The 27793-nt window shown below is 39.0% G+C and overlaps 3 protein-coding genes across 7 annotated transcripts in view; all 3 read right to left on the reverse strand.

The window, feature by feature from the left end:
- Positions 1–2799: 2799 nt before the first annotated feature.
- LOC144661427 (uncharacterized) lies at positions 2800–14005 on the reverse strand. Of its 2 annotated transcripts, none has more exons than XM_078522190.1 (2): positions 13975–14005; positions 2800–4979 (listed from the first exon to the last, which is right to left on the reverse strand). In XM_078522190.1, exon 2 carries the CDS (start codon positions 4961–4963, stop codon positions 4214–4216), a length of 750 nt encoding a protein of 249 aa, XP_078378316.1. In that variant the 5' UTR covers positions 4964–4979; positions 13975–14005; the 3' UTR covers positions 2800–4213. The 2 variants fall into 2 exon arrangements, with proteins under 2 accessions (XP_078378316.1, XP_078378315.1); XM_078522189.1 differs by lacking the exon at positions 13975–14005 and adding an exon at positions 5101–5873.
- LOC144661404 (putative flavin-containing monoamine oxidase A) overlaps positions 12591–27793 on the reverse strand; it is a 137270-nt gene continuing 122067 nt past the window's right edge. The window contains exon 12 of the transcript XR_013572268.1: positions 12591–12681. The gene's annotated coding sequence lies outside the window, so the exon portion shown is untranslated. The remainder of the gene's footprint in view (positions 12682–27793) is intronic.
- Positions 16120–27710, reverse strand: LOC144661421 (uncharacterized). 4 transcript variants are annotated; one of them, XM_078522181.1, is made up of 2 exons: positions 27661–27710; positions 16120–18442 (listed from the first exon to the last, which is right to left on the reverse strand). In XM_078522181.1, exon 2 carries the CDS (start codon positions 18439–18441, stop codon positions 17677–17679), a length of 765 nt encoding a protein of 254 aa, XP_078378307.1. In that variant the 5' UTR covers position 18442; positions 27661–27710; the 3' UTR covers positions 16120–17676. The 4 variants fall into 4 exon arrangements, with proteins under 4 accessions (XP_078378307.1, XP_078378306.1, XP_078378305.1 ...); XM_078522180.1 differs by lacking the exon at positions 27661–27710 and adding an exon at positions 23108–23347; XM_078522179.1 differs by lacking the exon at positions 27661–27710 and adding an exon at positions 22248–22343.

The following is a 27793-nucleotide window of genomic DNA, read 5'->3' on the forward strand; positions in this document are numbered from 1 at the left end:
GGGCGACTTAAGGCGACTTTAGGCGATTTTAGCTCATTTTGTTCAAAATTACGGGCGATTTTGGGCGACTTTAGGCGATTTTGGGCGACTTTAGGCGACTTTGGGCGATTTTGAGCGACTTAAGAGAAATTTTAGGTGACCTTTTAGGCAAATTTAGGTGACCGACCTAAGTACAGTTGTTGTATACATGTACATGGGAATCATCCTGGTACACCATAAAGCATCGTTACAGAAAATATCTATACTTAGAGCGACTTTGGGCGACTTTAGGCGATTTTGGGCGATTTTAGGCGACTTTAGGCGATTTTGGGCGATTTTGGGCGACTTTGCGCGATTTTGGGTCCCAGAGTAGGCCTCCTCGTCTTCACCCTGCTCTCTGATTTTGTTGTTGTCGGAAAGGTTGAAGTGTTCGTAAACGAAAAATCCTACTTCTTGGTAGTAACAGTAAGGGACTGGTCAATAAGTACAGGGGGCAGGGGGGGGGGGGGGTGGGCCGGAGCAGAAAGGGGGTGGGTCATCAGTTTTTGAGCCCTCGAAAAGGGGTGGGTTATGTAGTTTTGATCTACATGTAGGGGGTGGGTCATCTTATTTATTCACTAATTTTTAACTGTTATAGTTCCAAGAAAAGTTGTATTCATCAGTATATAAAATTGATAAATTTCTCCGTGTAAGCAGTTTTAAATGAATTTCTAGCGATTTCAAAAGGCCCAAATATAAAAATTTCCCGGGGGAGCATGCCCCCTGACCCCCCTAGATGGCTTGTAATCATATCATCAATTTTACCTGACTCTCTTCAACCTGCATAGATTCACGCTGGGCTTTAGGCCTTTTAATACCAGTAAACTCTTTTCTCAAGCAATTTGCAAATATGAATGATGGACAGTGGTTGTATTTTATGTTATTAATTTCTGTATAAAAATATGAACTCTTCAATAATTGATTATGAATTAATATCATATACTGATTCAGTTTTTTGCATATGTTTGTGTCTAAATTTCCCTATGGACTTTACACAGAAATATGTGGAAAACTTACAAAGGGCTAGTATGAGAAGTGACAAATTCATCCTTTTTTGGTGTGTCAAGAAATGGAAAAAGACGTACATGGAACAGCAGTGTCAAATGTCTATGTAGGGAATTTCACTTTAAAAGCTGAAGTCAAATAAAAAATCTCCAACCCCTAACAGATGATAAAGAAATGATAGGTCCCTTGATTTTTTTTAGCAAAGGGGGTGGGTCATGTAATTTTCAACCCCCTGTCAGGGGTGGGTTAGTCAGTTTTGAGCCAGACGGAAGGGGTGGGTCACAAATTTTCGAGCCACCACTTTTCCAATTGCTCCGGCCCACCCCCCCTGATACTTATTGACCAGTCCCTAATGGACAATAACGTTTGATTCCGACAGGCAACTCAGTTTTAAAGAAACACAACGTGCATAAGCACATTGCAATCGAAAGTATAGAAAGCTGTGGAACCGGTAGTAAATAACATAGTAAATGGTTCGGAAACCAGCTGGAGTCTAAATTGTTCGTATAGTGTGATCCTCTGGGTGAGAGTAGTTGTAAAAAGAACTGTTGTTAGTGACCGACGATTCCATAACATGAGTGGACGTCATCTTCAGAGTCAAGTTAAAAGTTGTTGTCAGTCGATGATGCTGTAAGTCTGCTTCGTTGAAACTGATTGGCCAGTTAAGCCGTGATGTTATTGGCCGTAAGACTCATGTAAAGCTTGTCAACAGTAATTGGTCAGTTTCGATCTTTCTATTGTTAGTCAAATAAAGTCGTTCTGTTTGAGGTCCGTTTGTCGGTTTTGTTTAAGTTGTGAATAAGTCATTTGTAAAGTGCTGGCAGTTGTTGAAATTTGTTGATAGGCGTTTGGTTTGTTCTAAGTTCAGTGTACGAGCCTTCTAGTGAATAAGACTACAAAGTTTCCTATCGAAATAAAACAAAGTTAGTTTTCAAAAGCAATCCGCTATAACGTGTTACTCCTCTGCTTATCGAGTGTATGAGCAATAAAGAGGAAGTTTTCTACTTGCAGTAATACAGTTTGTAGAAAACCCCTTTGCTGAAGTTAATTCGCATAAATTTTTTCATGAACCCCAATAACAACCAATCAGGGTTGATTCAGACAGTGCCTTATGACAAGCAACCAATCACAGCACGGTTAGGCCTTTCTCGATTATGCTAGCATTTTTTTCGGCATTTTTTGGGAAAACGAGCATTTTTTTCGTTTTCAAAAAAGAATTGCTAGCATTTTCTGTCACTTTTCATGACTGTGATCCAGATTTTCAGCACTCAGAACTCAGAAGGATAAATAATCCTAAAGTTTCACAATTTTGATTACATAATTTGATTGTTTTCTGTCTGTTTCGACTGTTTGTGCGTTGTGTTACTTGTGTACTTGTGTTGTGTTACTGGTGTGTGTGTTTTTTTATTTATTAATTTTTTTTTAAACAAATATATTTTTTTATATATTTTTTTATAAACAAACAATTATTAAGTATCACCTGTTGTTGATATGAGCATGTAATGTGAGAGTTTGTACGTTTTGTTTGAAATAAAACAAAGCATTTTTTGGAATTCAAGTGGCATTTTTCAGTTAAGGAAAACAGGCATTATTTTAGCATTTTTTGGCTTTATGCGAGAATTTCTAGTAGCATTAAATGCCAGTTTTACTAGCATAATCGAGAAAGGCCTAAGCACGGTCCCTGAATGGAACACCATAAACGACGCCGTAGCACGGATGTCCCTTTTCCGACGCAGGAAGAAAATAGGAGACTTTAGCACACAGACCATTTTTCCTTTTTTCTTTTCTTTTTTTAATATTCAGTAGAATTCGACCAACTTATTTTATGTGTACAAAACAATTTACAAAATGAAAATTTTCTTACTAAAGATATTGTGTATAAACGTCTCGTTTGTATGCAAATATATATTCCCAATAATAGTCAATATAATGGAAAAAGTGATTTGTATTATCTTATTCGTATTGAGGGGCCTGAAGGGGTTGAATGGGAACTGGAATTTGGGCAAATTTTTACTGGGAAAATGGAATTTGGGTCACTGGGACTGATAATCACTAACAAATAAACAATAGAACTGGACTGGGATTTAGAAAATCGCGAACGCAATAGGCTGGGAAATGGGATTTTATACCCGCCTTCAGGACCCTCCGTATTCTTTTTTATATTTACGAATTCTGAATGTTTCTTTAAAACAGCATATAAATATTCCAATTCTCACTGTTGCCGTCAACTACGGTAATCACATTTTGCGATATAGAAAAATATTTTCAAATCGAATAACATATAATATACATATATTACTGAATTAAATAAACATGTTTGCTCTCTCTCTCTGAATCCGCTAGTTTGAGAAGGACTGAGAGGCTGTGCAAATTATTTAGTAATCAATAATAATAAAAACAAGGTGCTTAAAAACCCATTTTACAACGTATGAAAGTCTCAATGCTTTTACGGACGGCTGGTTTATTGGAGGGTAATGCACAAGGCTAAAAGATTATTCGAAAAAAAATGAACATTTAGGTAAGAAGCAAGGCTTCGAGAGCAACTGTGATATTTTGAGGACAGTCTTTCACTGGCAGCCAAGGGCATTATCCTACAGTATACCTGCAAGCCAGAAAAAAATGTGTTTTTTTTTTTTTTAATTTTAGTAGCCTCCGATTAATTTTCACACCGCGCTTTATCGCGGATAAAAGTAAAAAAAAAAAAAAAAAAAAAAAAAAAAAAAAAAAAAAAACTACACTGATAATGATGGCGTAAATGCGGGTGAAATAAAGGCAAGTTTATTTGTATACGTGTTTTGTATTATTTCACTGTGATTTGATCAATAAGCTAGACCTGATAGAGAGGTTTTCACTTGAGTGTCGAAAGTAATTCGCGTTTGCATTAGTTTTGGCTTACTACGCTCAGTAATTAGTTTAAAACTCACTCGCCACTTTCTCAGCCAATCAGAAGTAAAACCAAAACCAATCGTGACTCGCTTGCGCACGTTTTCCCGCGCTTCGTGTCGGCAACATGTATTTGCTTCAATTTTTGATTAGTTCACTGGATTGTCTGTGTCCTTTGTGATTAGCCAGAGTGATAACTTTGGTTTTGGTTTGACGACACTCAATTGAAAACTGCTCTAAGGTGGCTATATTGTTTTGTACAATGAAATCGCGCAGAAATTAATCGGCGGTCTATAAAATCAGGTAACTAATCTTGGCAACCAGCTGGTTTCACAACCTTCCACCAATTGTATGGATACAGATGTTTCATAATTTCCATTCCATTCCTTGGAACAGAGATATTAAAAAATCCGAACTTCACTTTGGGCAGCGGTGGCTCCACCAAACTCGAAGGAAACGTGTGATACAGTTTGTAGTTGATTGGCATGAGCCTTGATTCGACACCAGGCCTACTCATCATTCCATTATAATCGTAAAACACAAACAGATCCAGTGTTGGCCAGGGGCGATCTTTTTCTGACATAACAATCAACGAACTCTGCCACAGTCTACTTTCCACCGACAGTCCAAGCGCTACAAACAAAGCTTTAAATTCTTCAAACGCCATTTCACTGAATTGACCGTCACCATTTATGGCAAGATCTACATCGTCATCCCATGGGAGGGGACCCTCTATACCCCGTAGTGGCCCCCATATGGAACCGTACATCAACCAGCTTTCGACTCCCATGCGTTCCAAGATGGAATGTACTTTGTAAGTTAACTGAACAAGTTGTTCTATTTCTTCTTCGGAGTTCTTGCATTTCGGTGCCAGACCCCAGGGTTTGTTTCCGGTGTAACGTCCAGGAGTGGTGAGGTTTATTTGAAGGAACACAACAATTACGATGAATAATACACCAATTCTGAGTACTTTGTAGTGACGCCGTAATGTGGAAAATAGCTTTCTCTTGAGTATCACAGGGAGTCTCGCCAGAAACAGCCTCTTTAGCTCTGACATGTAGCCGCGGAGTATGCTAAGAAGTAGAAAATTAACAAAGGTTTAGTTGACGGAATAATTGTTATAAATTTTAGCAGAATCAATGGGTACGGTTTGTGACTAAGTCTGCTCTTAGCTTGCGCAGAAAACAATCACACCTGCTTACACCTGCTCTTTTAGTCGCCTTTCTCGTTTCTTCTTGTAGTCAACACCTTGATTTCAATCAATGTGCCTTATTCTTCCAAACTATCAGCTAACTTTCTCGAGACTAAAGAGCTGGATCGGAGTTCTAGACTTATTTCGCTTTCGAGCGATCGAATCAGTTTCGAGGTTTCTTCGAAAACCGGTTTTCAGGGATGCACCACTCGTTAGGCTTATACATATGTACGAACCCCACTAAAGCGGGGTTCTCTCGCGAAACGCCAAACCGGCCAGGAGCAAAGAGATTCGCAGGTTAGTTTAATAATACGACATAACAACACTGCTATATTGTTACGTTGTGTTGTTCACAATTGTCACTAGTGTTTTATGCCTGTGCCATAAAACGCCAACGTAAGGTAGTTTTTTCGTTTGCGTGACCTGGGGCACTTCAAGTCACTTCTTAGGTGCGATTCAATTTTAACAGTGCCGTTGCAGGGTTAATTGTATTGGGATGGCACATCACGAGCGCCGGAGGCGCGAGCTTTTAACGGGGTCCGGTGTCATGCTCCCCCGGAGATTTTCAAATCTGGGGTCTCTAAAATAGCATTTCCAGCTTTCTGAGAGCAGTTTGAAGGGAAAATGGGTGCAAGACTCTTGGTGGAAAATGTTAAAAAGAAAGCACTGGGAAAACACTTATTACGCTTAAAGAATCCAACAGTATCCTAACATTATTACTGTTCTACTCTTCATATTTTTGTTTCGTGTTAGCCAACTTTTTTTTTTTTTGGGGGGGGGGGGGGGGCGGACCCTCCGGCCCCTCCCCATGCTACGGCACTGCGTTTAAATATTATATCCTGCAAAGATATCATTAAAGCCAAATCTCCCTTTGGCCAGCAAATATAATAGATAAATAGTGATAAATTCGAATAGTGAATCAGATTCTTTGCTTCGTGAATTTGTTGAAATTAAACCTTTCATAGGATAAAGAAAGTTACTAACTTTGACATAAGATTCCATGTCTCAGCGAAAAACCAAAAGGTCAACCCGCGTAACGCTTTGTGCATATCAACGCTGAAATTATGACGTGTAAACGCAAGAAAAACAAAATGAGTCACACAAAACGTTTGTGTTAATTTGTGATTGGCCGCTTTTGACAAGGGTGGCTAAATGTTCAAACATTTGTTGGTAACGAAAATGATGGATGGAAATGTATTTGATCTAGATTAAAATGCAAAGTCGAAAGAGGCGGCTAAACAATAAAATATGTTCTTCCAAACACGATGCCAGCGATGCTCTTGTTTGATGAGGGTCTATTTAATATACTCTGGCAGTTTGGCGGTCTAAGCCAATTTTAAGGAGCAGGTATTAATTTAGCAGGTTGCAGGTTGAAAAATCAACTTTTGAGTCTACTAAGCACTCAGGTTAGCCTGAATAGCACTCCGGTTGGCCTAAATTAGCTTACATTGCTTGCGTTTAGCCTTTTATATAATGGGTTTTTTTCAACTTCAACTCGAATAAACGGATTGATTAACTTGCAAAAATACCTGCCGAATTTTGAGTGTCGGTTTGCGGGTACATTTGTATTTATCTGGCGGTTTAGGGTCAAGGAATTTTGAGGGTTTCGGTCCTTTAATAGGAGATAATAAAAGCAATTTGCGGTTTTGGAAAACCAAAATATGGCGGTTTGGGGACTGTACGGCCCCCTAGAATAGCCCTCTTCTTTGATCGTTCACCCGTTACTGGTCCGAGTGGATTCGGTCCGATCCGGTCCGAGTTTTGTACCCTATTCAGCCAGAATAAAAAGCTGTAAACAAGCATGCTTTACATGTTTACTTGTCACGAGTTGAAAAGTAATATCTATGATATTTCAACCCCCACGAGAATTACGCGCGAATCCAAGACTTTGTTTGACATCATTTGCAGCAACGAACCCGCGAGAAAATCAACCATGTGAAAGTAATCTCTGCTGGCTTGAGCGATCATGAATTGATCTGCTGTTCTCGCAAAGTAAACAATGTGAAACATCATCCTAGAATCATTACCTGCCGAAATTTTGCAAACTACGATGCAAAATTATTTTGCGAAGAGCTTAATTCCATGAACTTTGTGCAAGTCTTTTCATCGTCCTGTGTCAACACTGCCTGGTGTGTTTTAAAGAACATTTTACAACAGTGTATCGACAAACATGCGCCGCTTATTGAAAAGAAGGTCAAAGGGAGACTCTGCCCATGGTTGACTCAAGAGGTCAAACGGGAGATGAACTTGAGGGATGGTTTACTTAGGAAAGCTCGCAGGACTAACTGTGAATTGGACTGGTCATCGTACAAGCGACAGCGTAACAGAGTAACAGGCCTTATTAAAAAATGCAAGAGCAAATATCATCAAGATATTCTAAGAGATAGTGCCGACTCTCCTGATAAATTCTGGTGTGCCATTAAAAAGCTGTATCCAACGAAACTACCATCAGAACAAGGATCAGCGTTTCAGATAAATGGAACGAAGTCTACCGATAAGAAATTCATCTCAAATGGTTTTTGTGACTTTTTTACTAACGCTGCCATCAATTTGAAAAGAAAGTCGTTTTTGCTTCGTGACTTTGTTTGGTGCAAACCTAACGGAACGAAACCCCCTCTTAGCAAAGAGAAATTCCTTTTCAGAGCTGTGAAAGAAGCAGATATTCTGAGGGAGCTGAAAAAACTTAAACGAAAGAAAGCAACTGGTCTAGATAATCTGCCCCCTGGATTACTTAAAGATGCCGCAGAAGTCATCACAAAGCCTTTAACTTTTATCATTAACTTATCCCTCGCAACTGGAGTTGTTCCAACCGATTGGAAAGTGGCCAAGGTGATCCCTCTGTTCAAGTCTGGTTCTACGGCAGAAATAGACAACTACAGACCAATTTCAATTCTCCCTACTCTGTCAAAGATTTTGGAGAGAGCTGTTTATAAGCAAGTTGTGACACATCTCGAACGCAACGGCCTTATTTCCGAACACCAGTTTGGTTTTAGATCTAATCGCTCAACTGAATTGGCGGTAACTCTGTTTACAGACTTAATCCGGAAAGAAGCAGATGGCGGGAAAGCTACAGGAGCTGTGTTCATTGACTTAACAAAGGCGTTTGACACCATCAGCCACTCAGTTTTATTAGAAAAACTGTCTTGTTATGGCATACAGGACAATGAACTGAACTGGTTTACGGATTATCTGTTTCTCCGGAAGCAGCTCGTCCAATTTAAAGGAGTGCTGTCTGAACCTAATCCTGTTTTCACAGGTGTTCCCCAAGGAAGTATTCTAGGTCCGCTATTGTTCTTGATTCACTTTAATGACGTCCATCAGCCGCTTCGTTACTCCAAAATTATCACCTACGCAGATGACACAGTTATTTTCACCTCCTCGAAAGACTTGGATGCTATACAACATAATCTCGGTGAAGACATCAAAAGTCTCACTGACTGGTTTAGAGACAATGAACTTATCATCAATCTTAAAAAAGGAAAAACTGAAGTTATGTTGTTTGGAACAGCGAAAAGATTAAATTGTTTCGATGGCAAAGAATTAAACTTGACGGTAAACGGATGCCGCATAAACACGACAACAACCTACAAATACCTCGGCGTTCATCTAGATCCCACACTAAATCTTGACACGCACTTTTTCAAAACGTACAAAAAAGCAGCTGGGAGAGTAAACTTATTACGACGAATCCGTTCTAACATTGATGTCTTTAGCGCTGAACGCATCTACAGGACAATGATCATGCCCATTTTCACTTACTGTGGTCAAAGTACGCTTGGTTGGTCAGAAACACGCAAGCGCAAAATCAGAGACCTGGAACAACGAAGTCACAGGACCATTCTGCCAAATACTACATGTCTCACTTGTGAACTCCGCCTACCCACAGTCGAGAACACTCTAATGAGAAAAGCCTGTAATTTTGTTTTTGACTGCCTACAAGGCAACGTTTGCACCCCTTACAAAAACTATTTTAATTTTTTAACTCATAATCGTGATACGAGGAACTGTAGAGCCACTGTTGTTCTACCTAAAGTGAAACTTGAATTTGCACGAAAAAGTTTTTATTTCTCTGGTGCAAATATTTTTAATTCTTTACCTTTAAAAACTAGGCAAACTAGCACCAGGGTTTTATTTAGGCAGTCTTTAAACGAATTACTTTTATAGGTTAGGTAAGCATAATTTAATAGATTTTTAACTTTTTAACTTTTTATCCTTTTATATGATTTATTTTTATATTGTTATATATTTTTCTTTTTACAGGACCCCTTTGATAACAGTACTCATGTACTGAAGGGTCATCCTGTTTAAAAATTCGATATTATTTATTTATTTATTTATTTATTTATAAGATGCTCAAAGCAACATTATCGAAGAGGTAGCTAGTCCCGGCCAGGGCAATTGGTAATCTTGCCAAAGAAACTGAAGAAATCGAGCGAAATATAAAGTCAGGGAAGTGCAGTGAAGTAAAGTTCGAAAGTAACGAACGTTTCGGAAAGACCCGACAAGTTAATGAGTTCGAGTTCGAGTTCGAGTAACGAGTCGGACTTCGTGACCCTATTCGGCGGAATGGCGGAATGACGGAACGGCGATAGTATTGCCCTAAACCAACAAATAAAAGCTTACCACGAACAAAGGTCAGCAAATTGGAGTGAGCCCCGGTGAAGCTAACAAACTGGTGACGGGCGTACCGTCATTCTGCCGTTCTGCATTTCCGCCGAAAAGGATCACCCCCGAAGAAAGCGACTTCAAATGCAAATTGACTTGGTTATGTATGAGAAACAATGAAAATAAACAGGCAACAAGCTGAACCAAAATGCCCGGGGTGGTCTGATATTTGTTTTAAATGACTCGTATTCAAGACCGTTGAAAGCAATGCATGTTATTTTTCAGCAAGTATCCATTTTTTCTCTCTTTCTATTGAAAACATTTTACTTTCACCCGTAAAATTGGTACAGGTTGCCGATAGCGACACAGCGCCGACGAAAACTGCGAAGTATTGAACAGAAGCTTCACCACCACAAGATATAAATGAAGTTTCTCGAAACGTTCAATTATGCCGCTGTCGTTTTGTTAAGGCCTAGCCTGTCAACAGGCTCCAAAGTGGAGTTGGGCATAAAATACTGATACGCGAGCTAAGTGAGCCGTGAAGGGCGAGCGAAGCGAGTTTAGCGTGGCCCCGCTCCGCTCGCTTGGCTCGCCGCGTCCGCTTGCTTCGCTCTTGTATTTGTTCTTTTTTTTTCTTTGCCCTGCCCACTCGGATACACAATCCGGAAAAAAAAATCTTAATTGTGGAGAAGGCCAGATTGTTCTCGCACGCTTAGCTTCCCAGCGTCTAGTCATGAGTTAGATCAAAATTAAAAACGAAAACAAATCAACTGCGTGAGTGCCGTTAAAGAAGTTGATTATTCACACCTATTCAGAAAAGGTATTCTATACATGTTCGTGGGACAGTCGACGGACCGCACAACTGTTTTTACGCAATAAAATTTACGCTACTGATGGACAACAAACCTCAGTCTAGTATGTTTGTTCAGCAAGGTTCTGCTGCGATGCATTCAACGTTTAAGCCTTCTTCGCCGGCAGACCACGTCGTGCATTTCCTTCATGAGATGAAACATTGTGTGACATTTTAAAACAGAATTGGAGCGAAACTCCAAACAAATCAGCCCGCCCACTGGCTATTTATTGTTCGTTTGACGTACGGAACAACTATTCTGGTATATTTAAATAGCCAACATATTTTATTGTAGGCTGCATTCATTATGTATCCTACAGGGGGGGGGGGGGGGCAGAGGATTTTAGGGGGGGTTCTCAAATTTTTAGAGCAAAAAAAGGGGGGATATGAAAATTGTTAAATATCTACTGGGGGGATGCTTATTTTTTGTAAGATTCTGTCTAGCTTTTGTAATAGTTTTAAAAAAGTGAAAGAAAAAAAAAGATAAATACAGCAGCTGCTTTCAAGGATTGTAAGCAACAAGGGTACCTCTATTATTCTGAGAGACTATAGTAGCTATTTGAAGTTTTCAAGTAGTGTACCTGGCCTGTAGATGTAATGTTTCGATACAGCATAGAAAGTAAAACATCAAAAATGGAAACATTTAATGCAACCTCAGTCTAAGCAGTGCAACTTTATTGAATCAATGAATGCAAAAGAAAACAATGTAATTCAGTGCACAGTTTTATGAAATTGAACAACAAATGTGCACTTAAATGTTCAATGAAAGGATATGAACAATATGACTGGAAAACTATCACGTCCACGTTTGAAAATATGAACAAGCTATACGTCGAAGAACTTAACAAATATTGAGACCATCATAAACTTTCTCTCCTTGGGAAGAAAAATTATAAGATAAGGAGAATAATGGCACATGTCGCACTTGAGAGGAATGATGCTGAACGCCGGAAAATTAGGGTGAAGAGGATGGCAACAGCGGAGATGAATCCGTGGATGAGTGTGATAGTGAGAGTGATGATGATGATGAGGTTGTTGCTTTTGTCGACGAGAGTGACAGTCAATACTCCTGGTAGTACTCGTACACGAGCTGGCAGGCTATCTATACCTAATTTGTGCTACTTAGATTGGCTGGCATAGGTACTGACATAAACTGTCAAAACTCTCTCGATGTTGTTGTTATTAAACATGTCTCTGGAAATCTCAAACATATATACCTTATTATAGGAAATTAACAATGCATGTTATTAACGCGAATTTCAAAAATTCGCATTAATTTTATTGATGTTAACTTTTTTACTATAAGGATTTAACCAGAACCTTTCTTGAATTTGCGTTAATTTTATTACGCGTAAATTTTGTTCGCGTTGTTAAAATACTTCATTATATTCCTATAATAAGGTAGTGTACTATTATACAGATATTTATTTTGATATTTCTTGTGAGGGAGGAGGGGGGGGGTATTCATTTTTCGGCTGATTGCATGGGGGGATTATGAAAATTTGTATGGACCTTGGGGGGGGATATAAAAAACGAGCCGCTGAAAAAAAAAAATCCTCTACCCCCCCCCCCCCCCTGTAGCATACATAATGAATGCAGCCGTAGTACGTTCAGTGAAACCCCGTTGTCAGAAGCGTTAGAGATTGCATTAAATTCGATGTTTTGCAAATAAATTGTGACTGTGTACTGATAATATCGTTATATCGGGAGGAATTTACGTTCGGTTCGCTTAATTCTCAACGTTATATCGGGAATATCGCTATATCGAGGATCGTTATATCGGGTTTCCGCTGTAGTAGAAGCTTATTACTCCGACAGCGATCTCGACTCTGAAACTAACCTGCTAACAGGCGTTCTTGTTTTCTTCGCGGCTGGAGGAAAGAACGCTTGATCGCAGGTTACTCTGAAGCGTGAATGCATGCTAACACATGCAAAAGTCACGCGACAACACATTGCATGCAAATATCAACGTGGGACAGCTGACGTACAAGTATTGGCTGCGGTCACATCCAGACTGCTAACTATAGTTTGGACGACGTTAACTATAGTTAGCTATTTCGGTAATGTGACCGCTTCTCTGTTCGTCCTAACTATAGTTAGAAAATTTACGCCTCGCTGATCCATTACACTAACTATAGTTATACCCAAGCAAGGTTCATGGGTTAGTCTTAAGTTTACAAACGAAAAACCAATCAGAATGCGACAATTCTTTTCGCACGTGCGAGATGAACATAAATTTGCAAAACAAAGCGTCAAGGGAAGGAAAACAAGAAAAACAACATGCCAAGAAATTACATAACATCAATGTTAGCAAAAATTAAGCTCGAATTCTTCGGTTTCTAGCATCCTTACTTCATTTTATTCTCTTCAACGCCGAAATGCCGTGCAAAAATTGAAAAAATAGAGGAACAACTGGACACAAATACGTCGTAGATGTGACCGCAGCCATTGATAACAACATTTTCGATTGTTACGGAAAATAAAACCCTTGAGTTCGCGTTGTTGGTGCTGACCAAAATAAAAGCGGGCTCAAGCGCCTTGAAGACAGGACTGGCAGGTCCTGGTACCATTGCTTTTAAAAGCTTACTGTATTTTTTTATTGTTGATTTTTACCAGAAACAGCATGAAAGTCCTAATAAACAATCAATAACCACTGAATTGACTTAATAAATTCTTTTTAAACCGTTATTAAAAGTGTTTCGTCGGTGGTACGATGCTAAATATTTTCAATTTTCCCAAACTTTGCTGGAAAGTACCTATTTTACACTAGAGTAAGATTTTGATGAAGACTCTATGTTAAAATGAACAATATTTTGAATATTTATACGTAAATCAATATTTTGTTTTCATTTTCCCACCTTTCTACCTCTGTATTTTTACTTGTTAACCCGAGTTAATGATGAATTTTAACAGTGAGCCCCAGTGTTCCTGGGCCGGCAATCAAGTGTTCAATGACAGTAGTTTTTGACTGAAGTAAGCGCGATCCTGTCGCGAGCTACAGAGTACGAGCAATGCCTGACGCGCCCAGAGGAGCTACAATATTTATACTTTTTCAGTTTCACAGTGTGATTTCGCATGCTTCTATTCCGTTGTTTGCGAATGTCTGATTCCATAGTTTTGAAAGAAGCGAAATTTAACTGCATTTTTGCTCATAGAAATAAACAATAAAAGTGCTTTTCGTTCACGCAAAAAAGGTTATATGTTGCTTCCTATCGTGACTGTCGAACCCGAGGTCCATTACAGAATTCGAAGTACGGAATAGTGTAGACACTCAAGAAACGTTTTATCGGCGAAATGCAGACATAAACTCGCGGTTATATATAAGCAAATTTCGTTTGCTTCAAAACGTCCCCAAACAACCACCCACACGGAACAGTTTCACGCTTATCTTGGCTGTGGTAGTAATGAAATAAACACCAACCTTTACCTTTTTGTCCGATGATTGAAGACACTAAATCAGTGGTTCAATATAATACAACAATAACGACCACACACGAACTGAATGTATTATTGAATTAAAGGGACTATGTCACGGATTTTACCAGATTTTTGAACAGCCTAAATTTATATTTATGTCGTAGGAAACTTAAAAATAGTGGTCCATTTTTATTAACAATTGCTATGTCAGAGCACTGAAACTGTTTAAAAGCGCGTTGGCTGCGGATGGCTCGGATGGAAATGGATTGCAATTTTAAAACGTTAGCCGAACGTTTTCAAGTTGTTTCCGCGCGCCTTCAAAGCGGTCTTCAAAACAAAATCAACATTTATAGCTGGAGTTGACGGAGTTTGATTTCTAACCCCAACTTAAGGTTATATCTTCAGTTAATTGTTCAAAGATAATGTTTTTCATGGGTAAAATTACCTACCACTTGTTTCTAAACAGTTTAGACCAAAAATCCGGCTGCGAAATCCCCGTGACATACCGTAGAATTCCGGTTATAAGCCCTGGGCTTATACAACTTCGTAAGGGGTTTTGGGTGGGCTTATAAGCGGAGGGGCTTATATTCGGGAGGGCTTATAAGCGGAATGAAAAAAACGTTTCAAAACGAGCCACGGGAGTGTTGAGGGAAATACGTTTTTAAGTTAAAAACACATAATAAAGCAACATTTAGCCCTATTCAGTACTGTTATCTGGTAGAGGGGGCTTATATCCGGGGGGGCTTATAACCGGTTGTATTTTTTTGTTTCCAGGATGATGGGCCTATAACCGGGAGGGCTTATAAGCGGGGGGGCTTATAACCGGAATTCTACGGTAGTCCCTTTAACGCTAATAGCCGTTGAAGGTTATATCATTTTTATTGCATTTTATTTTTAGAACTTGTGGTAGCCACGGGTTAGGAAGTACGAGCCTTGATAGACTGAAGAGCTGTCTTGTGAGCGGTCATGGAAGGAGAAGACTTTGCACGCTTTTGAGATTGGACCAGAAGCAGGATCCAAGCTTACATTTTAAAAGCAAACACTTAATTGGCGATATCTCAAAAAGGCAAAGTTTTAAGTCTTTAGATTTCTTCCTTGGAAAGTAGAAAACTTACTAAACCGATGCAAACTTCCTTCAACTTCTGCAGAAAACTTTACCAGACGCAGCCACAAAATGTACGTCGTCTTACAACAATGTGATTGGCAGCCGAATCGGGCTTGTTTATGCAATATACTTGACGAGTAATCCTTAAACTTGAAAATCGTGACAAATAAGATTTCAAATTGAACTGCAACCAGGGTGAGACATATTAAAAGTGTAAAATAGCGTTCTCTGGTTTAAAAAGTTAAGAAAAAAATATGAGCTTTCGGCTATTTTACTATAGCCTTTGACGAATGTAAAAAAGATAAAGCGCGTGGTTGGAAATATATGCAAGGGAGGGTGTGAAAAGAATTAAAAACTAAAATACAATAGAAGTGTAAAAAGCTAAAAAAAGGACAAAAACAGACAAATTAAGAATTACAATAAGATAGAATATTGTCTTGGTAACGGTTTGGAGTTATTGTCTGCGCCGACAGATTTCAGTCAGCAGTGCATGTTGAGATTCAAATGCTCAGTTGTCCACGCGTATAAAATTGGCGTATAGATGCAACTGAAATTGAGCGCGCGGCAATTTTAAAAAAGGTAAACTTGAAATCCATGTTCAAATGGCCTGGTTCCAGATGTTTTCTCTTTTCTGTTTGTCAATCAAATTTGAAATTTTCGCTTAAGAAGAAGAAAGAAGAAGCGGAAAACCTCTGGACCAGGATAATGTTTAATGTTTAAGGGGTATAAAGCGTTCCGAGCTAAACTCAATCGCCTTTCCTCGCGTTGTCTGCTGGCTGTCTAGCCCTTTGGCTCTCATATCGTTGAGGCTCCCCAGTGGTTTCAGGGAACAATGGAACATGGCCATTAACGTTTTGGGAACATGAAAACAAAAGGAAGATAAAAATGGGATCACTGGAACAAAAGCGTATTTCTGGGAACAGGGATCAACAAAATCGAAGAAATACTTTTAGGGAACACGTGAATACAAAAAAAATTTTTGGAACATGGACTTCTGCACACAACTGCAATACAGACCATTTTTCCTTGTTTCTTTTAATTTTTTTTATTATATTTAGTAGAAATAGACCAAGTTATTATATGTGTACAAAACAATTTACAAAATGTAAATTTTCTTACTAAATATATTATATAAACGTCTTGTTTCTATGCAAATATATATTCCCAATAATTGATAATAATGGAGAAAAGTGATTTGTATTTCCTAATTCGAATTGAGGGGCCTGAAGTGGAAAAATGGGAACAGGGGGACTAGGAACCACAAACAAATAAACAATAGAACTGGGCCTAGGTTTTGGAAAATCGTGAAAGCAATCGACTGGGAAATGGGATTGTGGCGAAATTTGGGCTGGGAAATGGAATTTAATACCCCTTTCAGGACCCTCTGTATTCTTCTAATATTTACGAATTCTGAATGTTTCTTTAAAATACTTGAGCATATAAATATTCTCAAAGTTGCGATATAGAAAATATTTTCTAATCGAATGACATATGCATATATTAATTAAATGAACATATTTTGCCATGTCTCCCTCTGAACCCGCCAGACTGAGAAGGACTTAGAGGTTGTGCAAATTATTTACTAATCATACCCCTTTAGACGGCTGGTTTATTGGAGGGTAATGCACGGGCTAAAAGATTATTCAAAAAATAAACATTTAATTAAGAAGCGAAGCTTCGAGTGCACGTGCAACTGTGATTTTTTGAAGATAGTCTTCTAACCAAGGGCATTATCCTACAAGATACCTGAAAGCCAGAAAAGAAGGTTTTAAAATTAATTACCCTTCGATTAATTTTTACACCGCACTTTATCGCGGTAAAAAGTATAAAAAAACTACACTGATAATGACGGCGTAATTGCGAGTGAATAAATGCACATTTAGGCATAACTACAGAATACATGGCCACTCTTGAAAACAGATATATCTGGTGGCTCGTTTGTGACTGCCGAGCCAAACGAGCCACTAAATCTACACACCGAATACTTCCACTGCCGAGCCAAACGAGCCACTAAATCTACACACCGAGGAGGCAAGCGTGGCCGAGTGGGTTAGGGCGCTGGTGTTGTAATCCGGAGTTCACCGGTTCGAGGCCTGCCCTTGCCACTAGCTGGATTTGTTTCTCGGTTGCCCGAGTTCAAATCCTCGACCACGCTTTGTATATAGCTAACTGGTCTGCCTCCTGCCAGTTGGGATTTTTAACCCTGTTATGTTCATTTATAAATTATTTGTTTCCTCTGTTTCAGTGGCATGCCTGTAAACTAGCTATCTCGTTGAGATATTAAGCTAAGTGCATGACCACTATAAACACATATTTATTTTTTTTATTTTTTTTATTATACTTCCACTGCCGAGCCAAACGAGCCACCAGATACACCGTCTTCAAAAGTGGCCCTGCATTCTGTAGTTGTAGACCTGAAAAGATGGCTTTGTTCATTTTTTTTTTTTTTTTTTTTTTTGCACTCCCCCATAAACTGGGCGAAGGGTATCAAATCGGACGGGGTATATTGCCTGATACCCGCCGTCCGATTTTGCACCACGTGATGTGTTTTGTCCAATGAAACCGCGCGGAAATTAATCGGGGATTTACAAAATTAGTTAACTAATCTTGGCAACCCGCTGGTTTCACAACCTTCCACCAATTGTATGGATACAGATGTTTCATAATTTCCATTCCATTCCTTGGAACAGAGATATTGAAAAAACCGAACTTGACTTTGGGCAGCGGTGGTTCCACCAAAATCGAAGGGAACGTGTGATACAGTTTGTAGTTGATCGGCATCAACCTTGACTCGACACCAGGCCTACCCATCATTCCGTTATAATCGTAAAACACAAACAAATCCAGTGTTGGCCAGGGGCGATCTTTTTCGGAGACAACAATCAACGAACTCTGCCACAGTCTACTTTCCACCGACAGTCCAAGCGCTACAAACAAAGCTTTAAAATCTTCAAACGTCGTTTCACTGAATTTACCTTCGCCATTTATGGCAAGATCCACATCGTCATCCCATGGGAGGGGACCCTCTATACCCCGTAGTGGCCCCCATATGGAACCGTACATCAACCAGCTTTCGACCCCCATGCGTTCCAAGATGGAATGTACTTTGTAAGTTAACTGAACTAGTTGTTCTATTTCTTCTTCGGAGTTCTTGCATTTCGGTGCCAGGCCCCAGGGTTTGTTGCCGGTGTAACGTCCAGGAGTGACGAGGTTTATATGAAGGAACACAACAATTACGATGAATAAAACACCAAATCTGAGTACTTTGTATTGACGCCGTATTGAGGAAAACAACTTTCTCTTGAGTAATACAGGGAGTCTCGCCAGAAACAGCCTCTTTAGCTCTGACATGTAGCCACGGAGCATGCTAAGAAGTAGAATTAAAATTAACAAACGTTTAGTTGACGAATAATTGTTGTAAATTTTCTAGTGTTTTATGCCAGTGGCATAAAACGCCAACGTAAGGTGTTTTTTTCGTTTGCGCGACCTTGTTGTGTCGTTATGTCGCTATTTAAAATATCGCTTATGTGAACAGGGGCACTTCAAGACACTTCTTAGGAGAGACTCAATTTTAACAGTGCCATTGCAGGGTTAATTGTATTGGGGTGGCACATCAGGAACACCGGAGGCGCGAGCTTTTAACGGGGTCCGGTGGCATGGTTCCCCCCGAAGGTTTTAAAATCTGGGGTCTCTAAAATAACATTTCCAGCCTTCTGAGAGCAGTTTAAAGGGGAAATGTACAAGACTCTTGATGGAAGACGTTAAAAAGAAAGCACTGGGAAAACACTTATTACGCTAAAAGAATCCAACAGTATCCTAACATTTATATTACTGTTCTACTTTTGCATATCTATTCCCCACCCGGGGGCAAGGAACTAAGCTCCGGACTTTTGCATATTTCTGTTTTGTGTTTGCCAACGTTTTTGGGGGATGGGGGGACGGACCCCCAGGCCCCTCCACATGCTACGGCACTGCGTTTAAATATAGCCTGCAAAGATATCATTAAAGCCGAACCTCCCTAAGACCAGCAAATATAATAGATATATAGTGATATATTCAAATAGTGAATCAAATTCTTTGCTTCGTGAATTTGATGAAACCTTTCTACTAACTTAACAAGTTACTAACTTTGACATAAGATTACCATTGTCTCCAGCGTCAAAACACTCCGACCAAAGGGTAAACCCGCGAAACGCTTTGTGCATATCAACGCTGAAATTATGACGTGTACACGCAAGAAAAACAAAATAAGCCACACAAAGCGTTTGTGTTAATTTGTGATTGGCCGCTTTTGACAAGGGTGGCTGTTGGTAACGCAAATGATGGATGGAAATGTGTTTAATCAAGATTAAAATGCAAAGTCGAAAGAGGCGGTTAAACAATAAAAGATGTTCTTCCAAACAAGATGCTCTTGTTTGATGAGGGTCTATTTAATTTAATTTTATTTTATTTTTATGTATTTTGTTACAGGTTGCAGGTTGAAAAAGCGACTTTTGAGTCTACTTGGCCCGCCAGTTGGCCTAAATAACACTCTGGTTAGCCTAAATAACACTCTGGTTAGCCTAAATAACACTCTGGTTAGCCTAAATAACACTCTGGTTAGCCTAAATAACACTCCGGTTAGCCTAAATAACACTCCGGTTAGCCTAAATAACACTCTGGTTAGCCTAAATAACACTCCGGTTAGCCTAAATAACACTCTGGTTAGCCTAAATAACACTCCGGTTAGCCTAAATAACACTCTGGTTAGCCTAAATAACACTCCGGTTAGCCTAAATAACACTCTGGTTAGCCTAAATAACACTCTGGTTAGCCTAAATAACACTCCGGTTAGCCTAAATTAGCTTAGGTTGCTTGCAGTTAGCCTTTATATATATTCTCTTTTTTTATTCAACTTTAACTTGAATAAACGGATTGTTTCAACCTGCAATCTTCAACCTGCAAAAATACCTGCCGAATTTTGAGTGTCTGTTTGCGGGTTCATTCCTATTTATCTGGCGGTTTACGGTCAAGACATTATGGTGGTTTCGGTCTTTAGGAGATAACAAAAGCAATTTTCGGTTTGGGAAAACCAAAATATGGCGGTTTGTACGACCCCCACCCTCTTCGATCGTTCATCCGGGACTAAGGAGCTTACTATTACATAGTAAAGCCAAAATAAAAAGCTGTAAACTGACGAGCATCTGGAGCATGTTTTACATGTTTACTTGTCACGAGTTGAAGAGTTAACACGTAGTAACAATATGCTCAAAGCAACACTAAGGAAAGCTATACGTAAAGTTCGAAAGTAACGAACGCCGGACCCGACAAGTTGAGTTCGAGTTCGAGTAACGAGTCGGACTTGGTGACCCTATTCGGCGGAATGACGAAATGACTTAGCGATAGTAATGCCCTTAAATAAAAACTAGCCGCAAACAAAGGTCAGCTAACTGGAGTGAACCCCGGTGAAGCTAACAGCAAGCAAACGAACAAGCTGAACCAAAATGCCCGGGTTGGTCTGATATTTGTTTTAAATGACTCGTATCAGTCCAAGACCGTTGAACGTAATGCATGTTATTTTTCCAGCAAGTATCCATTTTTTAGGCGGTGACGCCTATATGCTGTGGCCCGTGGACGGGCAATGTTACGATTACTCCAACCGAGAAGCACTGGGAACTAGGCACTTTGTTGTTTACTCAGTTTCGGTACGCCATCTTTGATTGTCATGAGTACTGAATCAACTTTAAGAGCATCCATCGGCAAAACGCGTTTGATTTCTAACGTACAGTTAAACAGAGTTTTGGGTTCAGGGGAGAATGATGTACTGGATAATTGTGAGCTCGCTTAAAGAACTTTTCTACCGTTATACGTGTATTCGAAGTCGGCATACGTGATGGCAGACTAACTTGACTGATGTTGAATTTGACGAGTGAAGGCCGGTTAGTGTCATAACTTTTGAAACCTTTCCAAAAGGGAGACCGATGGCAGCAGTATCTTGATTAGATTGCAAAGGTGAGCTATCTGAAATCTTTGTTTGCTTTGACGTGCATTGTTGTCGATAATATTTAAGTTTAAGTTAATTTTCTTTTCTTTTCCCTTCGCGACTCGCCATCTTCATTTTACTGCTTTTGATAATATTTATTCGGGTATTTATCTCAAGCCATTAAAAACAAAACAGTGACGGTATCCGTATTCCTATTTGTACGAGAAGCCAGAATTAAGAAAGAACTTCTACCCTATTGCTGATTTAGCTGATCTAAAATGTTTTGTTTGATAAGTTGCATAAATGCATGAAAGTGATTCTAGTAAGCGGTGTTGACTTCATTACATTTCAGACCATTTCAATACGGAAATGTCACACAATCTTCAGTATCGACTAGGTGTGGAAATCAATCCTGGGCCTTTCTGTTGCTAAATGACGAAGTTCATAATGATTTAATGTATTTATCTTATCATACTGTAGGTTTGTAATGTATTGGAGGTTCGTTTTGTAGTCAAGGCAAATAAAAATTAAAATGAATAAGAAAAATGCAATTTCTGGGATCATTGTAAAGCGTCATCGCCTGTGCATGCATGTATGCGTGCCGGTTATTCTTTCTATCTATTGAAAACATTTTTATTTGTTTTCACCCGTAAAGTTGGTATCCGTAGCCGGTAGAGACACAGCGCCGGTGAAACTGAAAAACTGCGAAGTATTGAACAGAAGCTTCACGACCGCAAGATAATGAAGTTTCTCGGAACGTTCAGTTATGCCGCTGTCGTTTTGTTATCTAACCTGCGCACATGCTCCTAAGTGGAGTTTGGCGTAAAATACTGATTAGCGAGCTAAGCGAGCCGTGAAGGGCGAGCGAAGCGAGTTTAGCGTGGCCCCGCTCCGCTCGCTTGGCTCGCCGCCTCCGCTCGCTTCGCTCGTGTAGTTGTTTTTTTGTTGTTGCCCTGCCCACTCGGATACACAATCAGGAAAAAGATAAACAATCTTGTGGGGAAGGCCAGCTTGTTCTCGCACGCTTCCCAGCGTCTAGTCATGATTTAGATCAAAATTAAAAACGAAAACAAATCATCTGAGTGCCGTTAAAAAAGTCGATCATCCACACCTATTCAGAGAAGGTATTCTATAAATGTTTGTGGGGCAGTCGACGGACCGCACAACTGTTTTTACGCAACAAAATTTACGCTACTGATTTGCAACAAACCTAGTTCCAGAATCTTTGATAAGCAGAGTTTTGCCGCTGGGCATTCAACGTTTAAACCTTCTTCGCCGGCAGACCACGTCGTGCATTTCCTTCGTGAGAGGAAACATTGCGTGACATAAAATCAGCCCTCCCACTGGCTGTTTATTGTTCGTTTGACGTACGGAACAACTATTCTGGAATATTTAAGAGGAGATTTCTAGAAGAATCCGACAACGTTCGGTAATGCTATGAAAAATTGTTCGCTTATCCTCTGCATGAAGGTAGTCCTTATTAAAACTAAAAACGTTATGTTGTTTTTTTCTTCAAATATTTTTATTTTTCTGAGAAAAACGAAATTTTTGATTTGACATCTAGACTCGTCTAGACTCGATTGAGAGGGTACAAATTGGGTTGAAAATTGACCATTTTCAATCGATTCGTATGTCAAAACCATCACGCGCAGAAAAAAATAAATACAACCGGTCTATTGCATGACTCTTCCTTGTCCAAATAAGCATAGTTTCAAGAGTTTTGGTTTAATCTAATTATTTTACGGTAAACAAAACCAGACTATTCTCACGCGAATTGAAAGTCGGTCGGTCAAAAGAATCGTCATTTTTACTATGTGCCTTATCTCAGAATTCCTTGAGATAAATATATTTCAACTGTAGAAGGATGATACTTTCAAAATATTTAAAGTTTTGTCTGGGTAAATGATTAAGCACTTGTCAAAAAATTATTCAAAATCGTACAAAAACGACAAAAAATCACGCAAGCTTTCGAATGCGTGACCAAAAGTATTACCACCGTATTTGTTCTTTAAATCAATTTAGTCGCAACACTAGCAATACCAAGGCATAAATCATAATAAATATGTTCACCTTTGCTTGATTATGATATCCTGTCCCATGCAATACGTTTTTTTTTCCTGTCATTTCTTCAATGGCTTCCCGTTCAGTTCGCATGCCGCTTGTCGAATCCGTCTGCGACTGGTGAATTTGAAGCAACCACCGATACGAGTTTAACCAAATATGTATCGTCATGATTAACGAGCCCTTTTTGTGTCACTTGATTAAGCCATATTTCAGGTTAAAGCCAGCAAAGCGCTTTCAATAAGCCACTTTGCAGCGCCCGTTGGCACCGTGTATTATTCGAAGTGAAGTATAAATTTGCATACTTTCCAGACAAGCGTGACAGTTTTTATACTTAAGGGGGTGGGGTGGGGGTAGGGTCTTAAATTTTTAGCTGAACCGACGGTTTGAAAGCGTTTGGAGATGAATTGTCACAAACTCGTATTTACTACGTGATTTGCTCAAAATGAGAAAAAAAAGAGACAATCACCATCTTTTTTTTTGTTATTGTTGCTGTTTTTTTTAAACAAACGATCAAGGCGCTGTTTCCTTTTTTTTCAGCTAAGGCAACAGATGACACACTAGGTCCCGGTTCTGTCTCCTCTCGATACAAACAGAAAGTTTGGCGTTTGAAATAAAATAATTTTGAGTCGGATATTTCTTTGTAGAATGAAATAATTAGAAATGTCTACTGACCACTGTTCTGTAAGTAATCTTTTTACCGTTTAGTAAACTGCTAACGGAAGGAAGCATCCACAGAACAATAATTCAATTTAAAGCAGTGAAATAAACGAGACACGACTATAAATAATACCGTATTTTACATGGGAATGTAAAAGAATTTCACAACGTCATACCTGACTCCACGGGAACAAGGATACCAGTTTTGGAATATGACATTTGATATTTCTCTTCCTACACCTCTATCTCCTTTAGAAGTCTTCCCTTTACTGTGATAAGCAAAAATCGTGAGGAACTTTGCATGAACTGGAACTTTTTCGCCAATTCCAAGCTCGGATCGATGAAAGGGACAGATAGTAAAAGCGCTAACATCCTGTTGCTTGTTAAAGATACCTGCTCTAAGGAGAATAAGTTCCTGTTCGCCATTAACACCAGCAAAAGACCAGAGGGACTTATGATTTTCTATATCCTTGTTACATGACAGCAAAGGGACCTCGGTTATTAATTTACTTTTATCGCGTCGATCATACGAGCAAGGACTGCCAACTATCGTTTTAAAAGAAAAAGAAACTTCCATGAGTACACCAAGTGCAGCGAGAACATGTGGAGTTTTCCAACAGTTCACCAGACAACTGAAGGAAAAAGCACTTTACGGGGACTGCGTTGTGCCGGTTGCTCCCCAAATGGTTCGTGAGAAAAAAGAAATCATTCAAACATCTATGATCGAGTTTAGTAAATTACATTAGTCTCGTCTCCTAAAAGTAAACAACGTGAATTCTCGCACACACAAGGTCAATTATTTTACTTTGTTGTTTTGGAGAATAACGAAGTACATAACTGAATTATATGAATATACATTTTGGTTTTTATAGAAGGAGCAACTAGCAATTAGTAGATTATAGACTACCACCAAACCGGAAACGAGAAGCAAACGACTTTTAGAAAGTCTAAATTTAATAGATTACAACACTTTTTCCTGACAGCGGCTTTTTGTCAATATTTTACGGTTTTTCTCTCTTTGATTTTGAGCGTAAGCAGAACTTATAAGTAAAGTAAATCACGTAGCAAATACGAGTTTGTGACAATTCATCCCCAAACGTTTTCACACCATTGATTCATTTAAAAATTTAAGACTCTTCCCTCACCCCACCCCCTAAGTATAAAAAACTGTCACGCTTGTCTTGAAAGTATGCAAATTTATACTTCACTTCGAATAATAACGGTGCCAACAGGCATTGCAAAGTGGCTTATCGAAAACGCTTTGCCGGCTATAACCTGAAATACGGCTTAATCAAGTAACACAAAAAGGGCTCGTTAATCATGACGATACATATTTGGTTAAACTCGTATCGGTGGTTGCTTCAAATTCACCAGTCGCAGACGGAATCCTGACAAGCGGCATGCGAACTGAACGGGAAGCCATTGAAGAAATGACAGGAAAAAACGTATTGCATGGGACAGGATATCATAATCAAGCAAAGGTGAACATATTTATTATGATTTATGCCTTGGTATTGCTAGTGTTGCGACTAAATTGATTTAAAGAACAAATACGGTGGTAATACTTTTGGTCACGCATTCGAAAGCTTGCGTGATTTTTTGTCGTTTTTGTACGATTTTGAATAATTTTTTGACAAGTGCTTAATCATTTACCTAGATAAAACTTTAAATATTTTAAACGTATCATCCTTCTACAGCTGAAATATATTTATCTCAAGGAATTCTAAGATAAGGCACATAGTGAAAATGACGATTCTTTTGACCGACCGACTTTCATTTCGTGTGAGAATAGTTTGGTTTTGTTTACCGTAAAATAATTAGATTTAACCAAAACTCTTGAAACTATGCTTATTTGGACAAGGAAGAGTCATGCAATAGACCGGTTGTATTTATTTTTTTCTGCGCGTGATGGTTTTGACATACGAATCGATTGAAAATGGTCAATTTTCAACCCAATTTGTACCCTCTCAATCGAGTCTAGACGAGTCTAGATGTCAAATCGAAAATTTCGTTTTTCTTAGAAAAATAAAACTATTTGAAGAAAAAAACAACATAACGTTTTTAGTTTTAATAAGGACTACCTTCATGCAGAAGATGAGCGAAATCCCTGTATTTTAAGAATTGCCGCAAAAAACAATTTTTGTTCGATTCTTCTACAAACTTGCTCTTAAATGGGCAACATATTTTATTGTAGTACGTACTAGTAGAAGCTTATTACTCCGACAGCGATCTCGACTCTGAAACTAACCTGCGATCAGGCGTTCTTGTTTTCTTCGCGGCTGGAGGAAAGAACGCTTGATCGCAGGCTCTGAACATAAAGCGTGAATTTTTAGTCACAGATATATGTATATTTTTAAAAGCATGCTAAAACATGCAAAAGTCACGCGACAACAGATTGCATGCAAATATCAACGTGGGACTGCTGACGTTCATTCGTTACATTCACGACCATTTTAATAACAACATTTTCGATTGTTTCGGAAAACAAAGCCCAGAGTTCGCGTTTGGTACTGACCACAAAAAAGCGGGCTCAAGAGCTCTGAAGTTGGGGTTGTGATCATTGCTTGATATAGTTCATGATATTTGCAAAAAACAACATGAATCAAATAAAATCTTTTCAAAACATTTTATCTTCAGGAGTATAAGTGATGGAAATGACAAGCCATTTGAAATCCATTTGACAATGAAATCGATCGAGTCCTGCACTCGAGAAAAAAAAATATATAATATAATTAAATTAAAAAGATTTCATTTCTACACTGAAGCCATCATTGCCTTCTTTCTTATCAGTCGAGTCTTCGATAAAAATATATATTCTTTGCCATTTGCTAACTGCGTTGGAGCCTAATGGCCCATCAGGCCGGAGCTTCTCTGATCCCGATTTCACTCCATTATACACCTGGGTTACGAAAGTTACTTTGGGGGTAAAGTGTCTTTTGCCCTAGAAAACAACATAGTGATCAACCTCGTTCCCAGGGTCTCTCTCGTTTTGCTCACTTGGAGTACAATGTCGCCTTTTACCCTGAATTTAACCTCCGCGTTTGGAGATGTGATAACAGTCATACCATGCACTTTCTGTCGTGTTTGATATATTACTTAATAACCACTGAATTGTCTAAAGAAACTCTTTTTAACCGTTTATGTGTTTCTTTGGTGGTACGATGCTAAATGTTTTCAATTTTCCCAAACGTTGCTGGAAAAGTACCATATTTTACACTAGAGTAAGATTTTGATGTTGACTCTACGTTAAAATGAACAATATTTTGAATGTTTATACGTAAATAATTTTTAGCAATGTTAAATTAGCATGCAAATCAATATTTTGTTTTCATTTTCCCACCTTTCTACCTCTGTATTTTTACTTGTTTACCCGAGTTAATGATGAATTTTAACAGTGAGACCCCAGTGTTCCTGGGCCGGCAATCAAGTGTTCAGTGACAATAGTTTTTGACTGAAGTAAGCGCGATTCTGTCGCGAGCTACAGAGAACAAGCAATGCCTGACGCGCCCAGAGGAGCTACAATATTTATATTTTTTCAGTTTCACAGTGCACGTGTGATTTCGCATGCTTCTATTCCGTTGTTTGCGAATGTCCGATTCGTTCGTTTTGAAGGAACCGAAATTTAACTGCATTTTTGCTCATAGAAATAAGCAATTTTAAAGTGCTTTTCTCTCTCAAAAAAGGTTATATGATTTCCTATCGTGACTATCGAACCCGAAGTCCATTACAGAATTCGAAGTACGGAATAGTGTAGACACTCAAGAAACGTTTTATCGGCGAAATGCGGACATAAACTCGGTCTTAAGCAAATTTCTTTTGCTACAAGCGTTCCCAAATTAGCACCCACACGGAACAGTTCCATGCGTATCTTGAATGTGGAAGTAACTGAAATAAACACCTACCTTTACCTTTTTGTCCGATGATTGAAGACACTAAATCAGTGGTTCAATAGAGATGTTTCGCATAAGACCACTCCATATGCTAATCATCTACTATTAGTGGATTTAGTAGAATTACTCAGGAGACCAGTTTTGA

Source organism: Oculina patagonica, chromosome 7, assembly GCF_052425735.1.
Source record: "Oculina patagonica isolate OP01 chromosome 7, crgOcupat, whole genome shotgun sequence".
Classification (NCBI taxonomy): Eukaryota; Metazoa; Cnidaria; class Anthozoa; order Scleractinia; family Oculinidae; genus Oculina; species Oculina patagonica.